The sequence below is a fragment of the Chiloscyllium plagiosum genome, chromosome 14, assembly GCF_004010195.1.
Source record: "Chiloscyllium plagiosum isolate BGI_BamShark_2017 chromosome 14, ASM401019v2, whole genome shotgun sequence".
Lineage (NCBI taxonomy): Eukaryota > Metazoa > Chordata > Chondrichthyes > Orectolobiformes > Hemiscylliidae > Chiloscyllium > Chiloscyllium plagiosum.
The window spans coordinates 36,313,327-36,330,289 of NC_057723.1; the positions used below are offsets into that span (position 1 = coordinate 36,313,327).

Sequence of the window (16,963 nt, forward strand, 5' to 3'; positions counted from 1 at the left end):
TAGTAAGGTGGGGGGGTGGGACCCAGGGAGATAGTGAGGAAAGAAATCAATCTGAGACTGTACAGTTGAGAACAGAAGCGAGTCAAACAGTCAGGGCAGGCAGGGACAAGGTAGGACTAATAAATTAAACTCACAAACTTGATTGAGTTTTTTGAGGAAGTAACAAAGAGGATTGATGAGGGCAGAGCGGTAGATGTGATCTATATGGACTTCAACAAGGTTCCCCATGGGAGACTGATTAGCAAGGTTAGATCTCACGGAATACAGAGAGAACTAGCCATTTGGATACAGAACTGGCTCAAAGGTAGGAGACAGAGGGTGATGGTGGAGGATTGTTTTTCAGACTGGAGGCCTGTGACCAGTGGAGTGCCACAAGGATCTGTGCTGGGTCCTCTACTTTTTGTCATTTATTTAAGTGATTTGGATGCGAGCATAAGAGGTACAGTTAGTAAGTTTGCAGATGACACCAAAATTGGAGGTGTAGTGGACAGCAAAGAGGGTTACCTCAGATTACAACAGGATCTTGATCAGATGGGCCAATGAGCTGAGAAGTGACAACTGGAGTTTAATTCAGATAAATGCCAGGTGCTGCATTTTGGGAAAGCAAATCTTAGCAGGACTTATACACTTAATGGTAAGGTCCTAGGGAGTGTTGCTGAACAAAGAGCCCTTGGAGTGCAGGTTCATAGCTCCTTGAAAATGGAGTCGCAGGTAGATAGGATCGTGAAGAAGGTGTTTGGTATGCTTTCCTTTATTGGTCAGAGTATTGAGTACAGGAGTTGGGAGGTCATGTTGCGGCTGTTCAGGACATTGGTTGGGCCATTGTTGGAATATTGCGTACAATTCTGGTCTCCTTCCTATCGGAAAGATGTTATGAAACTTGAAAGGGTTCAGAAAAGATTTACAAGGATGTTGGCAGGTTTGGAGGATTTGAGCTGTAGGGAGAGGCTGAACAGGCTGGGGCTGTTTTCCCTGGAGCACGGAGGCTGAGGGGTGACCTTATAGAGGTTTACAAAATTATGAGGGGCATGGATAGGGTAAATAGGCAAAGTCTTTTCCCTGGGGTTGGGGAGTCCAGAACTAGGGGGCATAGGTTTAGGGTGAGAGGGGAAAGATATAAAAGAGACTTAAGGAGCAACTTTTTCACGCAGAGGGTGGTACATGTGTGGAATGAGCTGTCAGAAGAAGTGATGGAGGCTGGTACAATTGCAACATTTAAGAGGCATTTGGATGGGTATATGAATAGGAAAGGTTTGAAGGGATATGGGCTGGGTGCTGGCAGGTGAGACTAGATTGGGTTGGGATATCTAGTCGGCATGGACGGGTTGGACCAAAGGGTCCCTGCTGTACATCTCTATGACTCTATGACTCGAAGTTGGGGCCAGATTCAAAAGTGACAGGTATCAAAGGGACTGGGGAGGTAGTTTATGCAGTGAGCTTCATAAGATACGGTGATAGATTTTGTTAGGCCTCATGGTGGAAACACCTCCAAAAGCTCAACGCAATGTGGACTCTGCCAAAAGAACATAATTTTCAGCCATGTCCAGTACTATGTCCAGTAGCCTCCCAGAATCAGGCATGCATGGGGAGTTGGTTTAGTGGGTGAGGGGCTGTTGCTGGATGTATGAACCAGCTGTATGAGGTGTTGTAGAGGTGGCTGGGAGAACTTGACTTATCACTGCTGCAAGATGAATGTGCAATTTGAAAATGAGTGGCCAGGACTGCTCATAAATCCCATCAGCAAGATTTTTCACACCATTTAACGCATCTGCTAAGTTCACAATCATTGTGCACAAAAGGGAAGACAGACCTCCTTTTGATAAAACCTATTAAAGTTGGCCCTTAGTTTCCTTCCCTAAAAAAGGGCAAGGAAGATGTTAAGTAAAATGAAGTACAAATCGCAAGCGTGAACCTACATCGTCATTAACTAAAGGAGTAAACACAATGCCATGCACCAGTTACAAAAAAGTTAATTTTTATTTTGCAAACAAGAGAAACTTTACTGGTGAATAAAAACTGGCTGAGAGGATTTTTGGCATTAAGGGGAAAGGAATTTAAACATTGTATTGTTGCCACTATGGACTCAATCACCTGTCCTTTTCCAAATTCCATTTGCACTGGCAGCTGAGGTTGCATTAAAACTTTTAAACTGGCATATCCCTGAGGAAATAGAAAGGAGAACAGTTTGATTAAAAAGAGAAAGGGAGGGAGCAGCACAAACCAAAGGTTTCAATTTCGAGTCATATTCTCAATAAATCTAGTTCCATTTGTCAGCATTTGGCACATATCCCTCTAAACCCATCCTATTCATGTACCCATCCTGATGCCTTTTAAATGCTGTAACTGTACCAACCTCCACCATTTCCTCTGACAGCTCATTCCATACATGTACCACCTTCTGCATGAAAAGGTTGCCCCTGAAGTCCCTTTTATATTGTTCCCTGTCACCTTAAACCTATGCACTCTAATTTTGGACGACTCTACCCTGGAAAAATAGGCTATTCAGAGTCAAGGGTGGGGTCCTGGATAAGCACAGCCGCTCAGGCAGCATATGATGAGCAGAAGAATCGACGTTTGGAGCATAAGCTCTTCTTCAGGAACGTGTTGATGAATATGCAAAATAAGCTATTCAACCTATTGATGCCATTCATGATTTTATAAACCTCTATAAGGTCACCCCTCAACCTTCTCCACTCCAGGGAAAACAGCCCTAGCCTATTCAGCCTCTCCAACCCTGGCAACATCCTTGCAAATTTTCTGCCCCCTTTCAGGTTTAACAATATCCTTCCTATAGCAGAGTAACCAGAATTGAATGCAGTATTCCAACATGGCCTAATAGCCTGTACAGTTGCAATATTGGGGCGGCACGGTGGTACAGTGGTTAGCACTGCTGCCTCTCAGCGCCAGAGACCGGGTTCAATTCCCGCCTCAGGCGACTGACTGTGTGAAGTTTGCACATTCTCCCCGTGTCTGCGTGGGTTTCCTCCGGGTGCTCTGGTTTCCTCCCACAGTCCAAAGTTGTGCAGGTTAGGTGAATTGGCCATGCTAAATTGCCCGTAGTGTTAGGTGAAGGGATAAATGTAGGGCAATGGGTCTGAGTGGGTTGCGCTTCGGCGGGTCGGTGTGGACTTGGTGGGCTGAAGGGCCTGTTTCCACACTGTAGGAAATCTAATCTAATCATGACCTCCCAACTCCTATACTCAATGCATTTACCAATAAAGGCCAGAAACACCTTCACTATCCTAACTACCTGCAACTCCACCTTCAAGGAGCTATGAACCTGCATCCCAGGGTGCTTTGTTTGGCAGTGCTCCCCAGGACCTCACCATTAAGTGTATAAGTTGTGCCCTGATTTGCCTTTCCAAAATGCAACGCCTCACGTTTATCTAAACTCCATTTGCCACTCCTCAACCAATCTGATCAAGATCTCATTATCACTTTGATGTAACTTTCTTCACTGTCCACTACACCACCAATTTTGGTGTCATCTGCAAAGTTACTAACCATTATATTTGAATCTGGGTATTTTTGTAGTGAGGAGAAAGTGAGGACTGCAGATACTGGGGATCAGAATTGAAGAGAATGGTGCTGGTTAACCATAGCCAGTTAGGCAGCATCTGAACAGCAGGAGAAACAATGTTTTGAGCATTAGCTCTTCATCAGGAATGAGGGGGTGGCCCTAGGTGGCTGAGGGATAAATGGGAGGGGGGTGGGGCTGGTGGAAGGTGGCTGGGAAGGCGATAGGTAGATGAAGGTGAGGGTGAAGTTGATGGGTTGAAGAGGAGGGTGGTGCGGATAAGGAAGATGGACAGGTAGGACAGTTCAAGAGGGCAGTGCCCAGTTGAAAGGTTGAATCTGGGATAAGTGAGGGTTACGAAATGAGAAAACTGATGAAATCCACATTGATCCCGTGTGGTTGAAGGGTCCCAAGGCAGAAGATGAGGCATACTTCCTCCAGGCATCAAATGGCTAGAGATTGGTGGTGGAGGAGGCCAAAGACTTGCATGTCCTTGGTGGAGTGGGAGGAGGAGTTGAAGTGTTCGGCCACAGGGTGGTGGGGTTGATTGGCACAGAGGTGTTCTCTGAAATGTTCCACACGTTGGCCTCCTCAATGTAGAGGAGACCACATCAAGAGCAATGGACACAGTAAATGACATGTGTGGAAGTACAGGTAAGTCTCTGTCAGATGTGGAACAATCCTTTGGGGCCTTGGACGAAGATAAGGGGGGATGTCTGGGCGCAGGTTTTGATCCTTCCATATCTGACAGAGATTTACCTGTACTTCCACACAAGTCACCTACTGTGTCTGGTACTCTCATCATGATCTCCTCTATGTTGGGGAGACAGGAGGCCAACTTGGGGAACGTTTCAGAGAACATCTCTCAGACGCATGCACTAAACACCCCACCACCCTGTGGCCGAACACTTTAACTCCCCTTCCCACATTACCAAGGACATTCAAGTTCTGGGCGTCCTCTACCGCCAAACACTAGCCACCCGACGCCTGGAGAAAGGACACTTCATCTTCCGCCTTGGGACCCTCCAGCCATATAGGATCAATGCGGATTTCACCAATTTCCTCTCCCCCACCTTATCCCAGATCCAACCTTCCAAGTCAGCACCGCCCTCTTGAACTGTCCTACCTTTTTCCTTCGCACCTATCCATTCCACCCTATTCACCCCCACCTCCATCTATGTATCGCTTTCCCAGCTATCTTCCCCCCCCCTCCCATGTATCTCTCACCCGCCTTGGGCCACCCCCTCATTCCTGATGAAGAGTGTATGCTCGAAACATCAATACTCCTGCTCCTCAATGCTACCTGACTGGCTTTGCTTTTCTATACTCTTCGACTATTTTTTAGTGATCAAGATAAGGTCAGTTTACCTGTCTGCAATGGACAATTCTGTGCTTATCGATAAGTCAGTTGATCTGCTTTGGTAAGATCTTCAAGAGTTTGCAGTTCTGAACCTCAGACCATTGTACTGCGTGTAGTAGGGAGGAGCCATTCCAATTGCCAGTTGCATGAGAGTTCTGAATGTTTGGGTGCTGGATAGTGGGGACTTTACTGTACACCACTTCATTACTTTGGCATAGGCACAACAAACGTGTATTCAGTGATTTGATTTGTTTTGTAAGTTACTTTAACAAGGAATATACAATGCTGCACGTCAGTGACAGTATTTCAATGTGTATATTGGACTTTACCAGGCAAGAAAATGCCCACAGGAACCTAACACCAGTTTTAACATTGATTCCTATGGGAATGACTTAGTCATTTCACTTAAAGTAACAATTACCAGAGGGAAACAAATGTTAAGTGAGGACGACTTGTATATAACAAGAGTGAATCCCAATATTGAGTTGTAGTGTGCAAAAGGCTCAATTAAAGTGATGAGAGTTGTATTTGTGTTATAGAAATGTTATAAATTTAATTTTCCAACGAGTAAAACTTGTTATAAATTCTTCTGGAATGATTCTTTTAGTTCTTTTAACTTGTTTCTATTCCAGGTTGTTGGTGGAATTTCCAGCAACTGGTGGAGCTATCCCTTCCTCCGAACTTTTCACAGTCAAACTCCTACGATATGTTTCGAACTTCGATTACTTTCTAGCTGCCTGTGAAATTATCTTCTGTTTCTTTATCTGCAACTATTTGCTCCAAGAAATCATAGCCCTTCAGTCTTACAGGATGGCATACTTCAAGAACTTTTGGAATTGTTTGGATTTTTTAATTGTGCTGGTCAGTACAATTTATGAATATGAAAGAGACTGTTTACATAATGTGCTTTAAGTTAGCTCCTTTTATGTGAGAATATCACTGGAAACAGAAATGCCTTTTCTTATGCCATTACCTCCTTTATTGCTGTATAACATTAAGAATTTACGGTCTATAATCAATTGGGATTTTACATACATGAAATTTAACAGAGAGGAATAGTGGAAAAGAGTTTATCCATGTATGTCTCTGATTTGCAAAGCCTGTTTCTACCTCTGCTGCCTCCTCATGATAAGCAAAGAGGAATTATTTCAGCTTGTTCCTGCCAAACTAATTACCCGTTCCCTTGAATTTGCTATTTCCCATCTGTACAATATCTATTGACCTATATCCATGATCCTTCTGACACAGGCCCAATTCAATTGTTGCCTCTCCACAATGGATGCAGTCAATCCATTTCACCTTCCTTCCTCAGGATGGGTTTTTGGACCTGTACTTCCCCACAGTTCAGCATTAATGCAAATAATCTTCCTTTGCTCCCTAGTTGAAATAATTCTCACTTTGAGCAACTTAGTTCTTAACTCCACACACTTCCTCCAGATCAAAGAAATCACTAAAGCAACATGGATGAGTTGTAGATATGCACTGCAGTGAGATTCGGACTACTGTCAAGGGAATGAATGTGAACAGGCCATTGAACATTACTAAATACAAAATATGGTAGAAGTCAACAGCTCTGGAACGTCAAGCCCCAGTTTCATGTGATCTGAGTATATCACAATGACACAAGTCCTTTCACATATAATGAGCAGCCATTATTAGAGTGAAGGTTTACAAGAGGCCCCTGGATTTATGAACATCTAATTTATAAATGCTCACACTTACCAACGTTATCCCATAAAGGGGCTATATTATTAATTTTGAAGATCAAACATGCCAATGTTTCCTCATACTGACAAACAGCTATTTATATTGTCCTGCATTGTGTTCCAACTCGACTTGAGATTGGACTCAAAAGCAAAACCCATTCATCTGGAGACTGCCTTTAGTTGACCCTTATTCCACTTATCGCCTTTCCAATCATATAAAGGGTATCTTCTTAGATAAAGTTTACAAAAATGATCCCAGGGATGAAAGGTTTGTCATATTAAGAGCAGTTGAGGATTATGGGCTGTACTTGGAGTTCAGAAGAATGAGGAGGGGGGGAATTCTCATTGAAATTTACAGAATACTGAGAGGCCTGGATAGAGGGGTGTGGGCAAGATGTTTCCATTAGTAGGAGAGTCACGGACCCAAGGGCTAGCCTCAAAGTGAAGAGACAACCCTTTTGAATTGAAATGAGGAATTTCTTCAGCCATAGGGTTGTGAATCTGTGGATTTCATTGCCATAGAGGGCTATGTAGCCCAAGTAATTAAGTATATTTAAGACCGAGATAGTTTCATGATTATTAAAGGGATCAAGGGTTACGAGAGCAGGGGAATGGGATTGAGAAACTTATCAGGCATGATTGAATAGAGAAGTAGACTAGATGGGCTGGGTGGTCTAATTCTGCTCCTATATCTTAAAGGCTTATGGTTTTATACCTTGCTGTGTTGGAATTGTGATTTGTTGGTGTTGCTTTCTCATTTATTTCATTAACTTTGTTTCTAAGCCACTACAATCCTTCCTCGTCTTCTGGTGGTATATTGTTAACTTTTTCTTTTAGTCTCCATAGTGGTTCCTTCAGTTGTAAGTCAAAAGGTTGTTGTTCTAAATTGTGTAAGACTACTTGAAACCAATTCCAGACATGGTTTTAAGCTAATTTGTTATTGAGCTCGATCAAGTTCAGACAAAGCAGTATCGTTAAGCAGTATTCAAACAATATAGACAGGTAACGTGTCGATCCTTTCAATCCTGATCCTAAAAATTGTTGAGGAAAGCTGAAGGTTTTTACAGGTTAGTTCTCAGGAATACTGTCATTGCAGATTCATTATGACACAACAAGATCCCTCAGAATTTCTCTTCTTCAAATGCCAGATGCCAACTTATTTACTATCTCAGATACAACTAAATATTCTAAATCTAGACTCTCTTTGCTATCTAATTCCATACTGTGGCCACAGGTGAACGTCAATAGACATAATTCAGACATTTTACAGTTTCAGTAAAAATGAAACAAATAATGATTTGATAGTATAGAACTTGAATATTGCTGAAGAGAAACATTTTTCATCATGGACTCATCAAGACAATGCACAAGAATATCAAAAAAGAAGAAAATCCACATTCCTAGCAAGTGATATCTGATTAGTAGAGGCATTGCCATGGAGAATGCAACTGTTAATAACAATTGACAGTTAACGAACAAGTGTTGTTTAAATTTTAATCCAGGAGGTCAACTCTGATTGGTAAGGGCATTGCCCTGAAAAATGAACAAGTGATTGGCTGTCACTTATTCTGTTGAGTTAAAACTGGCACATCACATATTCTTTCTATCTGTAAATAACAGCATAAGTCAGTGTCAGTCATTTTTTTCAGACACAAAATATTTATTTGATTTGTTTCCCAGAAGTGTGCCATGAACTCGCACAGCGTTGGTTCCGGCAGCTGGTTTGTTTGCCTTGGTTCATAAAAAGTGTGCTTTTCTAGGCTGAGCAGTCTGATATTTCAGCTTAACCTAGGTCTCCATCTCCTTAGCTGCACTCTTGGTATCTTTATTGTTTCACTTGCTACAGAAATCTGTCCCTGCTTTACGAAAGCTTAGTGTGCTCAATATGCATGTTAATTCTTTTGGTGAGGATCTTACCCTTGACTAGTTGGTAATAATGTGTACAGCATGCTGTGTAACATTATAAATTCTTGTACTCTTGCATTGGTAACATTTGTGAAGTATGTCAACAATGTCACCTTCCTTGTAGACACAGAAATAAGTAGAAAGACGAACAGACCTGTGCGTTTGGAAGGGCCTTGCAAACATATAGCGACAGTCCCCCCTCTTGCCCCAGTAGTCAGGATAATCCAGCAAAATTTTGTTCAATTGCAGAATCACATCTGATCTCGGACCCTGTTACAAACTTCATTAACTCAAAATGATTAGATGCTGTCTGTACATTTCTTGTTGCAAACAGCTGAAGATATATACTTTTTTGATACGAGCTGCCAGTCTTTGGTTTGTATCATCTATATGCCTGACATCAAATTGCACTGAAATTCATATAGCCCATTATTCATTTGTACGATAGGCAGATGTCTTTTTGGCGGGGTTGAGACCTTCTCTATTTTTATTTTATTTTACATTTTTGGTTAGGAGCTGTGAGGTGAAGTTTGAGAATAGAATGTTAAAGTTTGAACAGCAACTTGATTCTGAAGAAAAAGGAGAGAATAAGGACAGATGTTTACCGTGGAGAACTGGCTTGGAACGGTAATGCAGGTTAATTACTGCTCTAAGAACACTGCAGATGATTCAGCACTGAGATGTTGCTCTGCTCAGGGCCGGTTTGATGCTGAATTGGTCAACAAAGAAGGAAGGTGCAGTCCAGCCAATCACAGAGAATGTTGAAGGAGAAAGAGAACACTAAGAGTGAAGTGCTTCTGACTGGGTTTGGAGCAGCAGGCAGTTTGTGTTTTGAAAGTTTCCAGATGTGCTGCTTTTGCTTTGATCTCTCTCTGGATTTACTCTAGCTATCGACCTGTTGAATGTTCTGAGCAGAGAACCCCAGTCTGTAAGATTTGGATGAGTAACTTTGGAAGTGTGCACAGGCTGTTTGCATCGACTGGTGACAGCAAGATATAACATGTCTGTTACACAACCTAGCATCCAAAGATTTCATCAAGGTCTGGTATTCATTGTTGAAATGGTTTTTGAACTGGCAAGTTATAATTCATTTTTATTATTTTATCCCTTAACAGTATCTGTCACTGATATCAGGGAGGATTATGATCAAAGAGATTGGGCTTAGATTGTAGACATTAATTAGATTGGGCAAAAGTGAGGACTGCAGATGCTGGAGATTAGAGTCAAGATTAGAGTGGTGCTGGAAAAGCTCAGCAGGTCATACAATGTCCGAGGAGCAGGAGAATCGACGTTTCGGGCAAGAGGCCTTCATGAGGAATAAGGCTGGAAGCCTCGGGGTTGGAGAGATAAATGGGAGGAGGTTGGGGCTGCAGAGAAGGTAGCTGGGAGTGCAATAGGTGGATGGAGGAACGGGTAAAGGTGATCGATTGGAAAGGAGGGTGGAGCGGATAGGTGGGAAGGAAAATTGACAGGTGGGACTTGTTGCTTATCTGAGTGCTATGTAAGTTAAATTATTAAGAATGAATTGTTAATTGTTGTTTAAATTATGAACTTAGTGCCCAAGATCTGCTATTTGTAAAGCTTCGTTAGGAATAATTAAGCAAATTTGAGAGTCATTGAATGGATTCGCAGCAAGTGAAATTAAAACAATGATAGTGAGGCTGGTTTGGTTTTGCTTGCTATCCCTGTGTTGTAGAACCTGTTAGTGGCTAACACACTTGTGTCACTACTACAAAGCACCAGCATTATACAGTTGGTTTTATCTCCTGCTAAAGCAAAATACAGCAAATGATGGAAAACTGAAATAAAAATAAATTAAAAATTGTCAGAAATGCCCAGCTGACTTGCTGAGTTTTTTTTGTATTTCCTATTTCATTATGTGAAAGATCCCATCGTATTGGTTTTCAAAAAAGACAAGGGTGCTCTTCCAATATTTGAGCCTGCACTCCTCCTTCGTCTGGTATCACCTCGTTCTGACACCGTCCAACCTCTAGATCAGCTCTGATGGTTTAGCCTCTGAAAAGTTGTACTCATTGCCCTTGTTGTGTCATGTCCTGGCAAAATGATCTATTGAATCCTGTGACTTTTGCTTGCAAGACACAAATCAAATTTTAAAGTTGATTTTACACGTTGACCTAGCATTTTCCAGATCTATCCAACTTCTCTCAGTTGAGCCCAAGATTGAACATTGTGCAACCTCTCATTTATAAAATCACCATAATCCTAGAAGACCATAGGCCTGCTCTCACATTAGAGAGGCACGACTGGTGGTGAGTTTAACCTGAGGATCACCATGCCTCAGGCAAGGTTGAGAAGTTGAGATCTTCATGATAACTTCAGCCAGTTTGGAAATTGAACCTCTGCTGTTGGCATCTCTCTACATAGCAAATTATCTCCAGACAACTGAGCTAACTGAAGCCCTCATCCCCTCATTACCAACTGCTAGCACTATGTTATTGCCTAATTGGTTCTCCAATTGCTTGTTCAATAAAGTAGAGCTGCATTCTTTGTTTAAAACCGTTAACTCCAATGGAGATTCATAGCTTCCCAGTGCAAATTGGAGGATTAGGTGTTCATCCTGCTGTGCTTTCAGTACTGTACTTCATGTTCCTTTTCTAATGTTTTGGTTTGAAGCTGGTTTTAGGCCTTGTTCTGTTGGCTATGTACTGTTCCCAAATGCAGTCACTTTTTTTTTCATTGTTGTTTGAAGTTCAGCATTGTTTCTCTTAGTTCACTATTGTGTTGACTCTCTACTGTTGTTTAAATCTAAAGTGGTCTTTAGATGGGGCAGGTTTATATCAGCTGGATGCCTGCATGAATGTGGACGTCTTGGTGATACTCATGGTTTGCAGACAAATCTTACTTTCTGGCGTTTACTGTGGGAACTTCTGGATTGCTGTTTTCTTTTGTTCGTTGCTACTCCCATTTACTTTCAACTTTGTAAGGCTGGTTTCATCTCTTCTGTTTCTTTTAAAGAAAATAAAATCCTCGCTGTGTAACATGTAATAATATTCTTGTGCTATCTAAATATAAATAAATGAGGTAGATGGAATCCATTAATTTGAAAATCACTGATGGATTTATTTAAGCTAAAATAGTATGTACAGTACCAAGTAATCACGAGACAAAATGTGGATGTATCTACTACATAAGCTGCAAAACTTGACCTACTCTTGAGAAATAAGGCAGGGTGGGTGACTGAGGTGTCAGTGGGGGGGGGCACTTTGGGGCCAGTGACCATAATTCTATCAATTTTTAAACAGTGATGGAAAAGGTTAGATTGGATCTAAAAGTTGAAGTTCTAAATTGGAGGAATGCCAATTTTGATGGTATTAGGCAAGAACTTTCAAACGTTGATTGGGGGCAGATGTTCACAGGTAAAAGGATGGCTGGAAATTGGGAAGCCTTCAAAAATGAGATGAGAATCTAGAGACACTGTATTCCTGTTAGGGTGAAAGGAAAGGCTGGTAGGTGTAAGGAATCCCAGATGACTAGAGAAATTGAGGTGTTGGTTAACAAAAAGAAGGAAGCATATGTCAGTTATAGACAGCAGAGATCGAATGAATGCTGAGAAGAGTATAAAGGCTGTACTTAAGAGGGAAATCAGGAGGGCAAAAAGGGACATGTGATAACTTTAGCAAATAGGGTTAAGGAGAATCCAATGGAATTTTATGAATACATTAAGAATAAAAGGATAACTAGGGAGAGAATAGAGCCCCTCAAAGATCAGCAAGGTGGCCTTTGTGTAGAACCACAGGAGATGGGGGAGATAGTAGATGAGTATTTTGCGTCAGTATTTACTGTGGAGAAGGACATCGAAGATATAGAATATGGGGAAATAGATGGTAACATTTTGAAAAATGTCCATATTACAGAGGAGGAAGTGCTGAATGTCTTAACATTTATAAAAGTGGATAAATTGTCAGGACCTGATCAGGTGTACCTCAGAACTCTGTGGGAAGCTAGTGAAGTGATTGCTGGGCCCCTTGCTGAGATATTTGTATCATCAATAGTCACTGGAGATTGGCTAACATGGTGTCACTATTTAAGAAAGATGGTAAGGATAAGCTCAGGAACTATAAACCAGTGAGCCTGACATTGGTGATGGGCAAGTTGTTTGTGGGAGTCCTGAGGGACAGGAGGTACATGCATTTGGAAAGGCAAGGACTGATTAGGGATAGTCAGCATGGTTTTGTGGTAAATCATGTCTCATGAACTTGATTGAATTTTTTGAAGAAGTAACAAAGAGGACAGATTGGTGGATGTGATTTATATGGATTTCAGCAAGTTGTTCAACAAGGTCCCCATGGTAGACTGGTTAGCAAGGTTAGATCTCATGGAATACCAGGAGAACTAACCATTTGGCTACAGAACTAGCTTGAAAGTAGAAGACAAAGGGTGATGGTGGAGGGTTGCTTTTCAGACTGGAGACTCGGATCTTGATCAGATGGGCCAATAGGCTGAGCGGCAGAAGAATTTAATTTAGATAAATTTGAAATGCTGCATTTTGGAAAGGAAAATCAGAGCAGGACTTGTACACATAGTGGTAAGGTCCTGGGGAGTGTTGCTGAACAAAGAGACCTTGGAGTATAGCTTCATAGTTCCTTGAAAGTGGAGTCACAGGTAGATAGGATAGTGAAGAAGGTGTTTGGTATGCTTTCCTTTATTTGACAGAGCAGTGAGTATAGGAGTTGGGAGGTCATGTTGTAGCTGTACAGGACATTGGTTAGGCAACTTTTGATCAGCATGGACGAGTTGGACCGAAGGGTCTGTTTCTGTGCTGTACATCTCTATGACTCTATGACACAACCTGTGCCTTGAGTTCTACAGTTCAGAGCTTTCCGACTTCATTTCTAAATGGCCTGGTTTTAATTTTAAAACTGTGCCCTCTAGTTCTGGTTTCCCCACCAAAATCCTTGTATCTACCATGTACAAATACCCTTTTTGTTTTAAATACTTTTACTAGTTCATCCAAACTCCTTATACAATTGACAGTATTTCTTTTCTATTTACTGATCCAGAATATTTTGATAGGTTCTCTAAGTAACAATGATAACATGAAAGAAAATTCTCATAAGTGTATTATTGATTTTCTTATTGTTAAAGCTAGATAGTATCCCTATCTATGTAATGCCCTAGGTAGATAGTGGAAATCTATTGGCATGTTGCATCTTTACAAAAGAGGCATTTCCTGTTACCAATTAATTTTCCTTAACATGGTTTATAGAATCTAAAATCTCGGCCATAACTATCATATTTAACTGCTAGCCTGGTCTGTTCCTGTCAGACTGCAGTTCAAAAACTCCTTGTGGAAATTCAGGTAATTGTAGGTACAGAAAATGCCTTAGTTTATGCCTAAAAGGATTTTTAAAAGCTATGCTCTTTTGCCAAATGACCGTTTTATATACTTTAAAATTAAGAAAAATGTAGCCAGTTTTAATATGGACATTTTTCTCATCCTCAGTTTTCTTTATTAGCCATTTTTTACAATATCTATCGTACGATAAAAGTAAGCTTACTACTTGAGCAATTTCTGGAAAATTCCAACTCGTACCAAAATCTCCACTTCTTGGCTTACTGGCAGAACCGATATAATGTCATCATTGCATTTGCTGTTTTTATTGCATGGATAAAGGTACGTTTTCAGTATTTCTCTTTACAAAAAGTGTTTTTACAGTTACTAATTGACTTTCCTTGATATTGTTAATAGAACAGTTTAGCTCTATTACATGCAATTAAATTTTAAAGTAATTAGTACTGTATATATTAATTCAAGAAACCTTTAGGAATATATAAGGGTAATAGTACTTCAAGGACATGTTTTTGCAAATTATTTTTCTCAGAACGTAAACAGTAAAATCATCTTGAAAATGCCAAATTTAGATTTCTAACTAATTTTTGTCTATTCTCTTTCAGATTTTCAAATATATTAGCTTCAATATGACCATGACGCAACTGTCTACAACCCTGTCTCGCTGTGCCAAAGGCATTGTTGGATTTGCCATAATGTTTTTCATAGTATTTTTTGGATACGCTCAGTTAGGTTACCTTATCTTTGGTACTCAAGTGGAAAGTTATCACACCTTTGGCAACTGCATGTATGTATTATTCAAATATTGGGTACAATACATGTGATCCAAGCTGTACCTGCATTTCTAAGATGGAGTGTTCAGAAAAGTACAATAATCTTAAATAGATTACTTATTGTTTTGTAGAAATATAAAGCAGGTATTTGCTTCACACTGATTTAATCAATGATTCCTTTGCAACGACACGAGGAAAAGCAGATTGTGGCTTCTGAATGCTTTCTTTCTCAGTTCTGGAAAAGGGTCCACATGCATTCAGCACCTTTTCCTTTCAACATGCTGAGTCTGTGTTCCCAGTATTTTCTATTTTTATTTCAAATTCACAATCTTCTTTTCGTATCTTGGATTTTTATGAATCTATCTGAGATGGACAGGTGTCCAACCCACTCCATCACAACAGAAAGCTTGCAGCAGTCACCTGAGTCCACATTCCTTCTCTTGGTTCAAAATAAGGTCTGGATGGAAAAGTAGCTCCATTTGTTACTGTCTGCAGGTAATCTGACGGCAGATGGCCAAAGCATTCATGCAAATCAAATCGCAGCTCGCTCTATTATGGCAGAAATCCAAAGTTTACTGAGCATCAAATCCTCATAGCAAGACACAATGCTGACAAGCTTTTGAGAATTTGGGGTTAAATATATGTCTATCATTTGGCTTGTTGCACTGATTCCTTTTTGACATAGGCAGTTGATGAATTTGGTGTTGCTACCTCATTATCGTCATTGTAGCATAGGCCTTAGTGTGTTTCTCACTGCTGTGTTCCCTTTCCATTCAGCCTGCCTCTGTGCTCAGCAGGAGGTCCAGTACTGTTGTGTTGATAGCTCTTTGTGCAGCCAGCTTTTCCTTCTCAAAGGCAATCTATTCCCCCTTAAAGAGATGCTATATTTTAAAACATGGAAATGTAACTGCCAATGCAGAGAGAGGGTTGCAGGATGACCAAAGTGGTAACAGAGGCGTTAATGTACAGCATAAGACATACTATAGTTCGACAGGAGGGAAGAACCCCTCAAGAACCAGCCTCAGAGGGGAGTGGCATGAGTAGTCAGGGCATCAACTCCTCAGTCTGTTCCCGAAGACCTGGAAGTAACGCCTCAAGAAATCTAATGACCAGACATGGATACTCTAGGTCTGTCAATACTCAAAGCACGATCTGCCTTTCATGTCACACCATGGACCACCTCATTCACACACTACCATTTCATGACACTCTGAACGCATGTCAAACATCCACATATTCCATTGTACCCTGACCATCTTCCATTACAATCAGCCACAAACCCCATTAGGTGCTGCTTCCCCTAAATTCCTGTTCCGTTCTAACTTACACATAACCCAGGCACAGTGTAACACAATTACTGACACTCTACCCTTTGTTTGTGCAGGACAAGTTGGCACAAGAAAGAAAGGAACAGAGTGGAGCTGGCCAGGGCCAAAGATGATTGCATCTGCTGAGCTGTTGGAGAAGATGGCTCTCCATTTTATGGGCCCAGCTGCAAGGGGGTCCTAGAACCCTGCATTACTAAGAACTTTGAGGAAAACTATGTTTTTGCCATATGATCCTTCTTAACTCCCAGCCCATCATCATCCTACTACCTGGATTGATGAACAAGTTGCATATGGTGTCCATATGAATGTCTTGTTTTCTACCCATTCCTCTTCTGTCACAGTGACATACTGCTTCTGTCTTTCTACTTTCAAATACCCAAAACCTGCCTCCTTGTCAGTTGTAGCAACATCAGGAGAAAGAGAGAGAGTACATCATTAATTAAGAGACTCCATCACTTGATCTGATGCATAAGACCACAGCTTCAGACATTAGCATTGCACATACCTTGAGTTGGAATAAAAACAGAAAATTCTGGAAATACTCAACAGGCTGGGCAGCTTCTGTGCAGAGAGAAACAGAGTTAGTGGCTCAGGTGAATCACCTTTCATCAGAACTGGGATGAGTTAGAAACGCCAGGCTGAACTTTACCAGAAATTGGCTAAGAATAATTTTCAGGGAGTATCCTGGAGGGTTTCTCTCCATAAGTCCTTGTGAGAGTTCTCATGCTATTCTCGGTAACTGCCTCATTAGCTATGTAGCCCATCTCTGTGACACCCTGGTTGTTTTACCTTCCCTCTTACAAGAGGCAGAAGTATGACTGCTAGTGTCATTTTTTAAATAGCAAAATTCTAAGATGTGGTGACACGAGCACTGGGTGAACTAGCAGTTACCTTCACCCTGTGCGCAGTGGGAGGGGAACCCTAAAGAAACACATCTGAGGGCACATAGATTGCATGGCTGATACTTCATTACAAATACAAGTGCCTTTTTGTAAATGTATTACTGTTAAAGGGCCAAGCTTTATAGATAATCCTTTCTTAGCATCAGCCCATCTTAGAACGC

The 16,963-nt window shown here is 41.2% G+C and overlaps 1 protein-coding gene across 1 annotated transcript in view; it reads left to right on the plus strand.

Moving 5' to 3' along the window:
- Nucleotides 1–16,963, plus strand: part of LOC122556993 (polycystic kidney disease 2-like 2 protein) — a 74,078-nt gene that overhangs the window by 19,380 nt on the left and 37,735 nt on the right. The window contains exons 6-8 of the mRNA XM_043704225.1: nt 5,510–5,738; nt 13,953–14,123; nt 14,405–14,586. Of these exons, the coding sequence (XP_043560160.1) occupies nt 5,510–5,738; nt 13,953–14,123; nt 14,405–14,586 (582 nt within the window). The remainder of the gene's footprint in view (nt 1–5,509; nt 5,739–13,952; nt 14,124–14,404; nt 14,587–16,963) is intronic.